The 14148-nt window shown below is 43.0% G+C and overlaps 1 protein-coding gene across 1 annotated transcript in view; it reads left to right on the top strand.

Moving 5' to 3' along the window:
- The first annotated feature begins 8476 nt into the window (after positions 1 to 8476).
- The window catches only part of LOC106805545 (kelch-like protein 8), a 12814-nt gene continuing 7142 nt past the window's right edge, over positions 8477 to 14148 (top strand). Inside the window, exons 1-3 of the mRNA XM_014807186.1 lie at positions 8477 to 8846; positions 9211 to 9509; positions 11280 to 11742. Of these exons, the coding sequence (XP_014662672.1) occupies positions 9303 to 9509; positions 11280 to 11742 (670 nt within the window). The 5' untranslated portion in view covers positions 8477 to 8846; positions 9211 to 9302. The remainder of the gene's footprint in view (positions 8847 to 9210; positions 9510 to 11279; positions 11743 to 14148) is intronic.

Below are 14148 nucleotides of genomic sequence, written 5' to 3' on the forward strand. Positions count from 1 at the left end.
CATTAAGACTTTGGTACATTTCGTGTTTATTTACCATTAATTTTTTTTATTGAGACGTTCCAAGTGCCTGTGGTGTGGGTGAAGTCTAAGTTTAGTTTCCAATTGCACATGTGTATACGGTTGACGGAATTGATTTAGTAGACTAGGACAAATTCAGAATAGTGTTATTGACAAAATGCCCATATGTCATGTGATTTCTAACTGCCGTGTTGGCAATTTACTTGCTTATTCTTAGGTAAACTGTAAAGGCATTTCCATGGTAAGCGTGTTAATACCGGGAGTAATACATCAGCGCGCTGACATAGGCATAGCACTTAGCACATATATAGTATATAGCACATATCATTTGATCTGTTAATAACTAGCTTCTCTATAAATATGTATTCATTAACGTATCATAAACGTATGCACTTAGCCTGTTTTGTTATAAATTACACTCAAGACTGTTTAATTATATGGTCATTACTGTAAATATTCTGCTCAAATTTGTTTGATTTTTGGAATTATCTCTGCTTATATCTTGCATAACATGCAAGCAATTGTTGATCATGTAATTTTCGGATCTTCATACTTGTATTTATTCCACACTGTTTTCAGCTACACATTTAAAGTTCACTTATAGCTAAAATATTATAGTAAATCACTATTATACACATTTATATCACATTTTATTTTTATTATTTTATATTTTTATTATTATCACATTTATAATTTTTTTTTCTAGAGGATGGCTGACATGATGACCGTATGGTCTTTTCGCCATCCTTTCGCTGTATTGTTTTCTTTATTTACCTTGTTAATTTTTGTTCTATGCTGTGCGCGATAGGGGTGGATGCGTTTATGTCGCCGGAGACACTCTAGCCAAAAATTTATTCACGACTCACAATCAACCGTACGCCTACTGGTAGTACTGCTAACTAATAACTTAGAAGTTAGAGTTAGAGTCAGACTTAGACCGAATAATTCTGTCCCATATAACCTTTTTTATATTTTGGTGAGGGTTATATTGGGACAGAACGGGGTTCATTGAAATTTCGTGAGATCGTATGCAAAATGCATGCGCTGAGAATGTAGACCGAATAATTCTGTCCCATATAACCTTTTTTATATTTTGGTGAGGGTTATATTGGGACAGAACGGGGTTCATTGAAATTTCGTGAGATCGCATGCAAAATGCATGCGCTGCTAATGCGGCCCGTACGCCGCTATTGGTGCAAAAAAAACCTACCGTTCCCTTCTACATGGCTTTCCCTTGCTACTGATGTGTGTATACATTCAGTTCAATCATTATTCACTTCTTAAAAGATTGTTTTTCATAAACACCGCTTCGTTCAACTTTCCTAAATTACATGGCCATTTACAAACAATCAGACCAATCACAGCGAGTCTATCAGGCCTCCTGCAGCGCCACAGATACAAGCGAGAACCAGGGGCTATTGTAAGACTCGCACTGATTGATCTGATTGTTTGTAAATGGCGATGTAATTTAGGAAAGTTGAACGAAGCGGTGTTTATGAAAAACAATCTTTTAAGAAGTGAATAACGATTGAAGTGAATGTATACACATATCAGTAGCAAGGTAAAGCCATGTAGAAGGGAACGGTAGGTTTTTTTTCGCGCCAATAGCGGCGTACGGGCCGCATTCTCAGTAGACCGAATAATTCTGTCCCATATAACCTTTTTTATATTTTGATGAGGGTTATATTGGGACAGAACGGGGTTCATTGAAATTTCGTGAGATCGCATGCCAAATGCATGCGCTGCGAATGCGGCCCGTACGCCGCTATTGGCGCGAAAAAACCCCTACCGTTTCCTTCTACATGACTTTACCTTGCTACAGATATGTGTATACATTCACTTCAATCGTTATTCACTTCTTAAAAGATTGTTTTTCAGACACGCCGCGCTTCATTAACTTTCGTAAATAACATTCGCCAATTTACAAACAATCAGACCAAATCAGAGCGAGTCTATCTGCCCTGCCTGCAGCGCACAGATACAGGCGAGCAAGGGCTCCTTGCAAGCGAGAACGCAGGCTATTGTAACACTCGCTCTGATGTGGTCTGATGTTTGTAAATGGCGAATGTTATTTACGAAAGTTAAATGAAGCCGGAGTGTCTGAAAAACAATCTTTTAAGAAGTGAATAACGATTGAAGTGAAATGTATACACATTATCTGTATGCGAAGGTAAAGCCATGTAGAAGAAACGGTAAGGGGTTTTTTCGCCGCCAATAGCCGTACAGGCCGCATTTGCAGCGCATGCATTTTGCATGCGATCTCACGAAATTTCAATGAACCCGTTCTGTCCAATATAACCCTCACCAAAATATAAAAAAGGTTATATGGGACCGAATTATTCGGTCTAAACTTCTCAGCGCATGCATTTTGCATGCGAACTTCACGAAATTTCAATGAACCCTTCTGTCCCAATATAACCCTCACCAAAATATTAAAAAAAGATTAGGCCTATATGGACAGATTATTCCGAATATTCGGTCTAGAGTCAGACTTAGACTTTTATCTTATTATATGAAGGCAGAGTAACAAAGTCGAGATTTAAACTTCACGCTTTTCTGGAAATCACTACCTTCGCCAAATCCATCCCACGGACTTGTCTGGTGTCTCGACATTTTGACTGTATGTTCCAATTACGGTTTCACTTAAATTTATATTCTTTTATGAAACCGATGCACTTTTACATCGTCACCAGTCGCCGCCATTTTTTTTAAGGAAGTTTGCTGACTATTCAGCTCACATGTAAAAGTATATTATACATTTATTACTACAATGGTAAAAATACAGAAGTTCTGCTGCATATCCCGATTTATAATATATTAAATAAACTACTGTGATTTTATCCCAAACAAGGTTAATAACACATGTATATCATTTATACAATCACCGAATCAGCGCTAGATTATTAAACATGCTCATTTGTTTGCGAGCACTGTATCTCAGAAGCAAAGAGCTATGGTACTGTACAGAGTACGTACTGCCTACTGGTTCGATTGGCGTCGGTGTGGTTGTGTTATTGTTGGTTGTCATGCCGCTTGCAGTTATTTAAAACACAACACACTGGGCTTATAGTTGCTGTAGTCCAATTTAAATTATGCGTTGATTCATCCAAGTCCTCATCTAGAGGGTTCGTTAGGCTCAACCGAGGAAACAACACACCGTCACACGTCCCTACGAGTACGATCTTCTTGTTCAGCGTCATTCAATTTCAGTTTAGGCCTTCCTTCGTCCGCAGCACAACCACAGGCAAGTAGTGAGCTAACAAATTAGTGAAGCTGTATGCTATGTTGTGATTTTTCTTTTGTTTAATCACTGTATATTTTTACACAATTAAATCATCTTGAAGGTTGCAGCATCCAGACAGTCGGTTACCATGCACTACTGTCACTAGCATACCGCCATACCCCGCAGCACACATTGTCCTACCCTAGGCCTATTACTATTAGTATTAGTATTACAACATGTTACACACGTCATAGCGTAACTACAACATTGGTGTTGTAGGGTAAGTGAAGCTCATAGGGTCTATGTCCCCCAGGGTACTGCCGGAACGTACCCTGGGTACGGTCCGGTATACCGGAACGTACCCTGGTAACAATCTGATATGGTTAGGGAGTAGGCGTAGGCGACTCCCTACACTCGTTAGTGGAGTAGGCGTGGTACGGTCTGGCATATTAGATAGTACCAGCAGAGCATATAAATCACGTTAATTTATATGATCTGGTACCAGGGTACGTTCCGGTATACCGGACCGTACCCAGTGTACGTTCCGGCAGTACCCTGGGGGGCATAGACCCTCTCAGCGTGAGTGAAGCTAACTTGACAAGTGTGATGACTGATTTCTTGATTTAAATACATGACTAGTGTATGATTATGAGTATGAGAACAATAGGCGCAAATCTAAACTTCTGCAGCGGTAGAAAAGATGGTTTATTCTATATATTTGTATATATACTCTTAGCATGTTGGGGTTTTAATCAATGTTAAACAGTGAAATTTGACTAGGGGAGGTCTTACATGGGAGGAAATGGATTTGCCAGATGCACGCATGCATGCACACATGCACGCACACACACACGCACACACACACGTACTCTACTACATTGCAGAGCCGTAGGCTGAGCAAATTCTTAGGGGGGGCAGTGGCGGATACAGGATTTCAAGGAGGGGGTGACAAACAGGTGGGGGAGTCCTACCACAGAAAATTTTGAAAATGTAGATCGCAGGAGAGGGTATTTGAGGCACTTTTGAGTACATGTATACAGCCTTCATTCTGACTACGACAATTCTCATTTCTAGTAGAACAATTTGTTGTTTTAATTTTGTTCCAAAATCTAGGGGGGCAGCTGCCCCCTTCACCTCCCCCCCCCCGCAGGCTACGGCCCTGCATTGTGAGTTTGAGTTGCTGAAGATGATTTATAATATATGTCACATTGGTTAAATATCACATGTGGTATATGTGCATGCATACCATCCAGGTTGGCTACATTTAAACACTCACGAGGCAGATTTCTTTGTGAGTCCATGCTCTTACTACTGTGTAATCAACTCCATTGTCTCTTGCGCATCGAAAGTCATTTGTGCCAGTTTTCTGCTGGAAGTGTTTTAATACTATTTATGCATTTTTTTTATTTGTTGTATATATTTGTTTTTAGGTTAGAGTTATCACTAGGAGTTAGAGAGTAGAGTAGGAGTAGAGTTATCACTAAGTCTTAGACTTAGGTTGCCAACTTATCTTATTCAGACATTACAAGGATATTCTTGCTTTATTCCTCACAAGGATATCACTTGCTTTCTATTGTGATCAGTGTGTTAGCCAGGGACCCGTCTACCCGTCTTTTGGACGGCCTATTCTTGGATGGCACAGATGAAATTTGATAGAAACGGCATGCGCGCGGCCAAATTTTACACCTGCATGAAAATAAAATTGTTGGTTTTTCCCTCCCCCTCCCCCCTAGGGTGCTTAGCGCCCGCAGCATCCTCGCTTCGCTCAGATGGCGGGACTCCCTGATTTATTTTTCTTGCTAACACCATGATTGTGATGTGCATGCTATTGTTATCTCTGTCCCCTCTATCTCTTGCCCTTACTCTCTTTTTCTCTCTCCTGCTTTCCCTCACTCTCTCTCTCTCTCTCCCCCTCACCCTCTTGCTCTCTCGTCCTCTCTTCCCACTCCTTTCATTCCCATGCTGTTTTACCTAACATGTTTTACTGTCATTAAATAAAGTGTTACTTAAGGCCTATTTACACGATGCATCCTAGACGTACGTTTAGGACGTACGTCCAAAACGCACCGTGTATGACAATGCAAATGTATGACCCTTGCGATATCGGATGCACAGGACGGATGTTCTAATTTCTTCCGACATTGCGTTTCCATTGTCATACACGGTGTACGTCCTAGACGTACGTCTAGGACGCATCGTGTAAATTACTTTACCATGCCACTCTATCCCTCCCCTTCACATTCTTCCATTTTACCCTTCTTCCTTTCCCCCATCATCACCACTTTCGTTCTCTTTTCTCTTTCTCTCTCTCTCACTTCCCCACTTTCCTGTCCTCTCTATCTCTCACGTCCTCACTCTTCTACCCCCCTCTCTCGATCTATCTATCTCTCTCGCTTTCTCGTTCTCTCTCTCTCTCTCTCTCTCTCTCTCCCTCTGTGTTAACTCTCTCTTCACTCGCTCTTGGTAAAATCGCTCCAAGTCTTTTATGACTCATAACTTTATTTATTAACCTATAGATCTATTTTCGTACATTATAACTATAATAACTCAAATTATATACAGTACAGTGGATAGGACGTATTCAATGCTACTTTTGCTATGCAATGAATTTTTGCCATTTTGCCATGTAACCAATTACTACTGACATAATCTTATTCCCACAGGACATGGACATAGTGAAACATGGAAACCACAGTTTTATACATTTAGCAAATTATCAGACTGTCAAGAGTGAATTTATTGTTAATTTGCGAAGTGAGGATAGAATCTGCATTGTAAATGCAATCGGTGTTGTCATTGTTTATCAATTTTACATAACGTACTATTATATCAGGAACATATATAGATAATAGATATATACATGCACCTTGTTATTTTAGTGAGTTTTTGGGGGCCATTCGCTACACGCACAGGTCGTGAAGGTTTCCACGCCCGTTCCTGGATGTAAAATTGATCAACTAGCCTCGGCTACATGCCTGCCTGTACTCGCAAACAATAATTGCATTTTTCACGAAGGCCGTGCCAGCTGCAATACAAACAATTAACTGACCCCCCCCCCCCCGTGAAGATGAATAAACTCGTTTCCACCGGTGATCGATATGTAACGGGAATCAGGGCGGCGCGGTTCGGTTGACAGATTTCCGCAGCGCACGTGCCCATAATTAGTCTGGCGCGTACTGCCTACAGTAGTGAGTGCACCCACAGGCACTTGGAGCGTTTCAATAAAATATAATGCTAAATAAATACGAGATCTATTTACTACCAAAGTCTTAATGTTTCTCTACTCTCTTTCGCTTATTATTGCCGACAATTTCCTGTAAATGCCGTGAAAATGCTCTTCTGCAACACACATGTACACCGTACGCACGCTGCTGCACACTGACACATATATATAGAGTCTGTGTATAATATATATACTATATAGACATATATAGATATATATTGAGACATCTATATATATATATATATATACATGTGTCAGTGTGCGGCACCGTGCGCGCGGTGTACATGTGTGTTTGCAGAGGAGCATTTGCACGGCATTTACAAGAAATTGTCGGCAATAATAGGCGAAAGAGAGTAGAGAAACATTAAGACTTTGGTAGGAAATAGATTTCGTATTTATTTAGCATTATATTTTATTGAAACGCTCCAAGTGCCTGTGAGTGCACCGGTGCATTGACACCCATGTTGAGAGATTCGTGAGAATTGCTGACACGACCTGCTCTGGTACTGATGAGAGCCAGGGTGTTGCCATCATCATAATATTATGTAGCCTAAACACTGGCGGAATTGAAAGTAGCTTCGGCGCGCGTGTTCGGTCGATGAGTTGGCTACGCTGTGTACAAGGGGCAGAGATTGTGATGCTTGCATGTGAAGCCCCATGCTACTGACTCAGTCATGCGTGTATACCTGGGTACCTGCAGTATGTAGTTGCACTCACGTATGCGGGCAGTACGCGTGGGTGGGTACTTTCACGGTGCCCCGACATGCTTGCTAATCCCAAAATTGCCAAGAATTCCTGCTGAGTGTTGAATGTATTTGTCGTGCAGTGTACGGTTTCAAATCTTGATTGCTGATGGGAGATGCCCACATGGTAGTGATGCGCATACAAGCATATGCCTTGCCGATTCACCGGCAGCAGTGGAGACTAGATTGATCTGTGTCAGTGTCCTTCATAACTGTATATTTATAGAATATTTGTTCAAATATCTCCTTATCTGTCCTGGTTTGGAAATGCTGTGGCCCCTGTAGCTGCATATCGGGGCGTGGGTATAACTCCAGCTTGTTTGCCTAAACGAATATCGTGCTATTATTCAAAGCGTTCAACGTCCAGTCATCAACAATGCGTACACTCCAAGGCACTGATAGCTGTGGTGTGATGACAATATACTGACATAATGGTGTAATATTGCCACATTAACAACCCATCCATCATGGTCACATGTATTGTCTAGCCATGGATGTTGCGTGTATACACCCACACGCCGCACCTACATCCACCATGTTATCACATTAACTACTGCATCAACATTCACGTAGATTGTCTTTTATAATACCAAGCAGTAATTTTTCATTTTTCCAGTGTCGTTTTATGATGCCATAATGTTTTATGGGCGGACGACTGCGGTTATAAATGTAAAGTAAGCGATGATAAAGCGTACATTGGTAATAATTAGTGCATACTCCGAACTAATAATTATGTAAGCTGCTGCATCTGTTTCAAGGATGTTAAGTTTCCAATTTTTTTAGCTGCTGGCTATTTTTTGTATCCGTTCTCTGACAAGATTAGTAGCAGTAACCCTGCACTTGGCTGATCGAGATCTGACTGTGCACTGTACAAGCCACTCAGCCATAGTTCAGACAAATGTTTTGAATTTACCATAATCAGATCCAGGATGCCTGGTATCCTCTGGAATCTCACAAAGGCGTTCACATCTGCGCACTGCCTACATTGCTCAATCTCTGTCAATATATAACTTGTCAGCAACCCTTTGCTTTCAGTTGTGAACAGGTTTTATAATAACCCTAGATCCATTGTGGGGTTTTTCACGCGAGCTTTTTAATTTCACCTTTATCAAATGCTTTTGAGAACGTTGTTTGTGCTTTTTAAAGATGTATTTTCCAATCCTACATAGTTTTGGCCACGTGCTTCTGCGCTCGGTGTGAGTGCTTTGTGGGTGACTGACGCATAGGTCTGGGTGTGCGTTGTGATGGTGTTTGTAATCTGTTACAGGAGATGGTACGAGAGGAAACATAGATTCACAGCGATGTTTTTATATAAGCGAGCGTGCCGATGATGTCATCACATTCAGTCTCTCATGGACTGGCGAACTTTACGTGGCATGATCGGGACCGGCTGGTCGGCCTTGAGACCCCGGGGTCGACATTGAAACCTTCGGTGATGGGCTAGACACCTAAAGATCATCCCTGAGAAGCCTGTAGATCAGCGTCGACACCTTGGGTGTTTTTGGATTCGTTTTTTTAGGTCTGTGCTGTTGAGAATTTAGATTGTTTCAGATGTGAGATCTGACTACAAAGGGCAGCAAATGAAACAACAGAGGTTTGATATGAGAGAGCATGGAATGTGGGCCAGACTTCGGGAGAGGTCCATGTGGGCCAATCAGCTCAGTAGTCTGAAGCAGCACATTTGCTGTAAGACCCAGTAGATTTTCATTGAGATTCACAAGAGAAACTTTGAGACCCTGGAAGTCAGCCATATAATACTCACAAGGTCACATTTATAACCCCAGGGGTCAGTAATATAATACTCACAAGGTCACCTGTCGGGCCCTGGAGGTCAGCCATATAATACTTATAAGGTCAACTGTTTGACCCTGGAGGTCAGCCATATAATACTCATAAGGTCCACTGTCTGACCCCCAGAGGTCAGCAATAATCTTCTCAAGGTCAGCTGTCTGACCCCCTAAGGTCAGCCATATAATACTCACAAGGTCACCTTTGCGACCCAGGAGGTCAGCCGTGTGACGTGGAAGGTTGTCCGTCGTGTGGCTCGAGCGCGGTGGCCACGCGCGACTAGAACTGGAGTCCTCAAGCAGGTTTTATGAGTGCGTCTGCCACTGCGGTCCCGCCGTCGCGTCTAGTCATCGTGATCACCCTCGTATCGTCGGCGATGGGAGACCAGCTCTTCAAGGAGGAGGAGGTGGACACGTCACAATATGTCTTTGAGCACGAGCAGTACGGCAAGCACGCGTTCGCTACGCTATATGAGCTCTACAAGTCACACCAGCTGTGCGACGTCACTCTGCAGGTCAGTTCGTCATACTACAGACTTTTTTTGTGATCCACAGATTCAACATCTAGATTAAACGTGTATTATTCAGTAAAGATTCAACGTAGGTTTAATGTGGGTACTACATATTGAAGGTAGATTTAACATAGATTCATTAAGATTTGACGTACGTTTATTGTAGATACTATAGATATACTGTAGATTTAACAAGGAACTGCTGTAGTTTCTACGCCTTTTGCCGGTGTTTGTGTATTGAAATAAATTGGACACGTTTAATTGCAGGATTTTGGTGTATTTATTAGCTCATCTGACGTAGTCAGATGCAGCTTGTAGAATCGCATGATCGTCCGTGCGTCCGGCCGTCCGTGCATGCGATCCGAAAACGAGTTGGGATGTTGAAGCTAGTGGTCAAAGGTCAAAGGTCAAGAGGTGTAAAAGAAGGGGGAACATTCCCTCCTTAACTTAAGGTATAGGGAGGAAATGCAGAATTGCAGCACAAATCTAAACGGCTCGACCTAGGCTCGTGATAGTCGGTGTATAGCATCATGGTAGGAAAAGCCATCACTGTGCCGAAATTCTTAACTTCAGTTTAATCAATCTTGAGATAAGTAATTGCAGAATTGAATCGTCAAACCTACCAATGAAAATTTGCCAGTTTTGTACTGTCCTTGGCATGGCACTCTCTGTCAACGTTACAGTAGTGTGCAATGTCGGGATATGGTGGAGCATGCTGGCTTGCAGAGCCCTTTGGTTGACTGTCAGTCGAAATGTGTTGATCCTCCCCGATATTGAAGAAATCTGTACGTTATACGTGCGTTTACCTTACCTCTGCCCGCCATCTTCGTCGAAAGTTTGGACGCCGCGCGGCGAAATCAGAATGTACATTTCAATCGATGACGTAACTGATACAGTAGCGTGCCGCGTGGGTGTTATTTGTTTATAAACAATTTAGTCTGACTGACTCTCCCTCTCTCTTCTCTCGCTCGCTCTCTCTCTCTCTTTTTCTTTCTCTCTTTCGCCCCCCTCTCTCTCTTCCTCTCTCTTGCTCTCTCTCCCTGCAATAAAAAAAATGTTTGCTGAAATGATGTGTATGCAACTGCGTATCTGCATATCTGCGCCTAACAAAGGTGTCACTACGCACGACTGAAATGTTACGTTTATAACCGTAGCAACAGACCTCAGTCGAGATGAGCCCAGTCGCTCTGCGGCACTTGTCTTAGATAGTTTTATAGGCATAGCTGAAGTGCAATGTGCCATTAATAATGGATAAATCGTGTGACATGCTGTAGTATCAGAATAAAGAATGATATTGATAAGAATAACTTAATAGACAGAGACAAAATATATAAATCTGTTGTATAAAACCCCCAGCTAAATCTATTTATTATGTTACTTCTGACCTTATAGCATTGATCAGAAATTGTACCATTCCTTTCTTTTTACATGATCATTGGTAAATAATATACGTTATCTTGATAACCAAAAAAAAAATATTGTAACTAAATAAGCAAACTGTTGCATTTCCCCCGTTTGTGACGACCATATTGTTCTCAGGTTTTACAAGAATGAACATATGGTAAAACCACAAAAGTACAACAGTTTTTCCCCGTTTGCGACGATCTTACTATTCTCAGCTTTCGCAAGAATGAATATATAGTAAAACCATAAAAGTACGACGAATACTCTCTGTTCGCGACCGCATTCACGGGAAAAGAATCTATGGTGAATAAGTAATACGGTAAATACTAAGCATCCCGATTTCTCCGTCCGCTCCGACGGCACACGTAGGTCGGAAGCAAGTCGATCGCCTGTCACCGCGTGGTGCTGGCGTGCTGCAGCCGCTACTTCCACGTGATGTTCACGTCGGAGATGTCCGAGCGCCACAGCGACCTCATCCCGATCAAGGACATCGACGAGAGCGCGATGGAGGCGCTCGTCGAGTTTGCGTATACGGGCCGCATCGCGCTCGGCGTCGACAGCGTTCAGTCGGTGTTCTACGCGGCGTCCGTGCTGCAGCTGGAGGTGGTGTGCTGCGCGTGTGCGCGCTTCATGATCGCCAACCTGCACGCGTCGAACTGCCTCGGCATCCGCGCGTTCGCCGAGCAGCACAACCACGCGGCGCTCATTGCCGCCGCCGACGCGTTCGCGTGCGAGCACTTCGTCGACGTCGCACTCAGCGAGGAGTTTCTCAACATGTCAGCGATGCACCTCGTACATATCATACGCTCGGATGATCTCAACTCGCCCTCGGGTAGGTGGTGGGAGGGGAGGAGAGGAGGGGAGGAGTTTCTCAACATGTCGGCGATGCACCTCGTACATATCATACGCTCGGATGATCTCAACTCGCCCTCGGGTAGGTGGTGGGAGGGGAGGAGAGGAGGGGAGGAGTTTCTCAACATGTCGGCGATGCACCTCGTACATATCATACGCTCGGATGATCTCAACTCGCCCTCGGGTAGGTGGTGGGAGGGGAGGAGAGGAGGGGAGGAGTTTCTCAACATGTCGGCGATGCACCTCGTACATATCATACGCTCGGATGATCTCAACTCGCCCTCGGGTAGGTGGTGGGAGAGGGGAGGGGAGGAGAGGAGAGAGGCGAGGAGGGGAGGAGAGGGGAGGAGAGGAGAGGAGAGGAGAGAGGAGAGGAGGAGAGGAGAGGAGGGGAGGGGAGGAGAGGAGGGGAGGAGTTTCTCAACATGTCAGCCGATCACCTTAGTATCATATCATACGCTCGATGATCTGCAACTGCCCTCGGGTAGGCGTGACGATAAGCATTTTTAATCCTGGAGTGTGAAATCCCTCAGAATGTGCGCGTCGTAAATTGCACGCCCGCTACTTCATATGTGGTGGCATGGCACTGTTTGTGAAAAGTCTCTTACGGAATTAAGGGCCTAACCAAATGTACAGACAAAAACGCGCGACCTGTCGCCCCAAAAGATATGAGCGAGGGCCGATGTTAAGTCATTTAATCTGGACTGACAGCAGGCGTCGATCTGTTTTCGAGGATGGGGGGAGCGAGGCAAAACTAAACAAAATCTTGAGGAAACGCTACTTTGAGGAGCGATGAAGACTAAGGATTCGGAATTTTCGAAATGGGGGGGGGAGGAAAAAAACTGAACAAAGAATCCCGAGAAAACCTATGTGAGGGAAACAAAGCGACCCAGCGTTTGGGATTTTGTTTTCATTTTTACCCTTTAAAACGCGATTTCTATTTGTGTATTTTTGCATGGCGGGAGGGGCGAATCTGAGAGAAACGTACTCGCAAACGCCCCTCTCCCCACTGCCATGAGGCGTAGTTTCTTGCGTTTTTTTTTTTTTTTTTGCTGTCTCATAACAATCATTTATGCTATTAAAAAACATTAATACATGTAAGCGGTATCATACTGGACCAAAATTGGCCACTGTCGTTTTATTTATATAAACTAGTAGGACACGCACGGCGTTGCCCGGAAATAAGGCATTCAGTTGGTGCCACTTGTTGAAAAAAAAATACCTCAAAAATGCCATTCTATGCTATCTATCTATATCTATCTATCTATGCTATCTATCTATCTATTAATGCTATTTATTTATCTATCTATCTATGCTATCTATCGCATCGGCATCTACCCATGCCATTGCTATGCTATCCGTGTAATAACGTGTAATAAAATCACAACCGAAAAATCCATATGGCAAAATGGAATGCTCGCGCTCTGCTTTTTACTATTGGCGGCGACTCCGCCCGCCCCCTCCCAGGCAGGATCGTCGCCCCTGGAGTGTGGCATGTCTAGAGAAGGTATACGCATCGTATTTATTGCACGGCCGTGGCTACTTTCAATGTGTGGCACTGCCTGTTGGAAGGTCTATTGGGGTTGTACCCATAGAAATAGTATAGATAACCAGTATAGTATGGTTTTATTACATCTAAATAGTATGGTTACCAGCGGTAATCTATACTATTATCTATGGCTGTATGTATATACGATGTACAGGGGATAGGGCGCCGGAGCAAACCGCGTCTGTTGGCGGTCAGGATATCGTTTGGTCGAATGGCTACTGTACTAATTACTAATGTCACGGGACGGACCTAGTGAATTAATAAAAAATACTTTATGTTATTTCCTGGAGGTTCTGCAATGAAAACATTTTCTATGCTACAATATTGCATAAAGTATATTTAAGAGAATTGCGTTCTAATTAACAAAGTTTTGGGAGGGGCGATTCGAAGGAGCAAGGTGCTTGTGAGTTTAGTCAAATGTAAACAAAACGAATTTGTAACCACCATAGAATATACAGGTATCACATGTGTTAATTTGTCCATGTGTATAAAACACATGTATTCGTATATGCTATAGGCCTCCGTTAAGCAAGCGAATACCTTAAAGGCATAATTGCGACCGATCGATTATGCAAAAGTTGACGAATGCTAGCAGTAAGCTGCACCTTGTGTAGTTAATAAGTACATTACCTTATATGCCAAACGCGTATTAGTTTTGTCCAATTATCACTGCTTAATTACTAAGAAATGTCTATTGAAATCGGCGTAAATTTTTGGTAATGTGGCGACACGGACGGCTAAATTTATTGCCAACAAAATAAACATCGAGTTCGGTTCGGTGACGGTCAGCATGTTTGCTACAGGAATGTTTGAGGCATCGAATGTGTTTTGTCCCGG

Source organism: Priapulus caudatus, unplaced genomic scaffold (assembly GCF_000485595.1).
Source record: "Priapulus caudatus unplaced genomic scaffold, Priapulus_caudatus-5.0.1 Scaffold6, whole genome shotgun sequence".
Taxonomy (NCBI): Eukaryota; Metazoa; Priapulida; class Priapulimorpha; order Priapulimorphida; family Priapulidae; genus Priapulus; species Priapulus caudatus.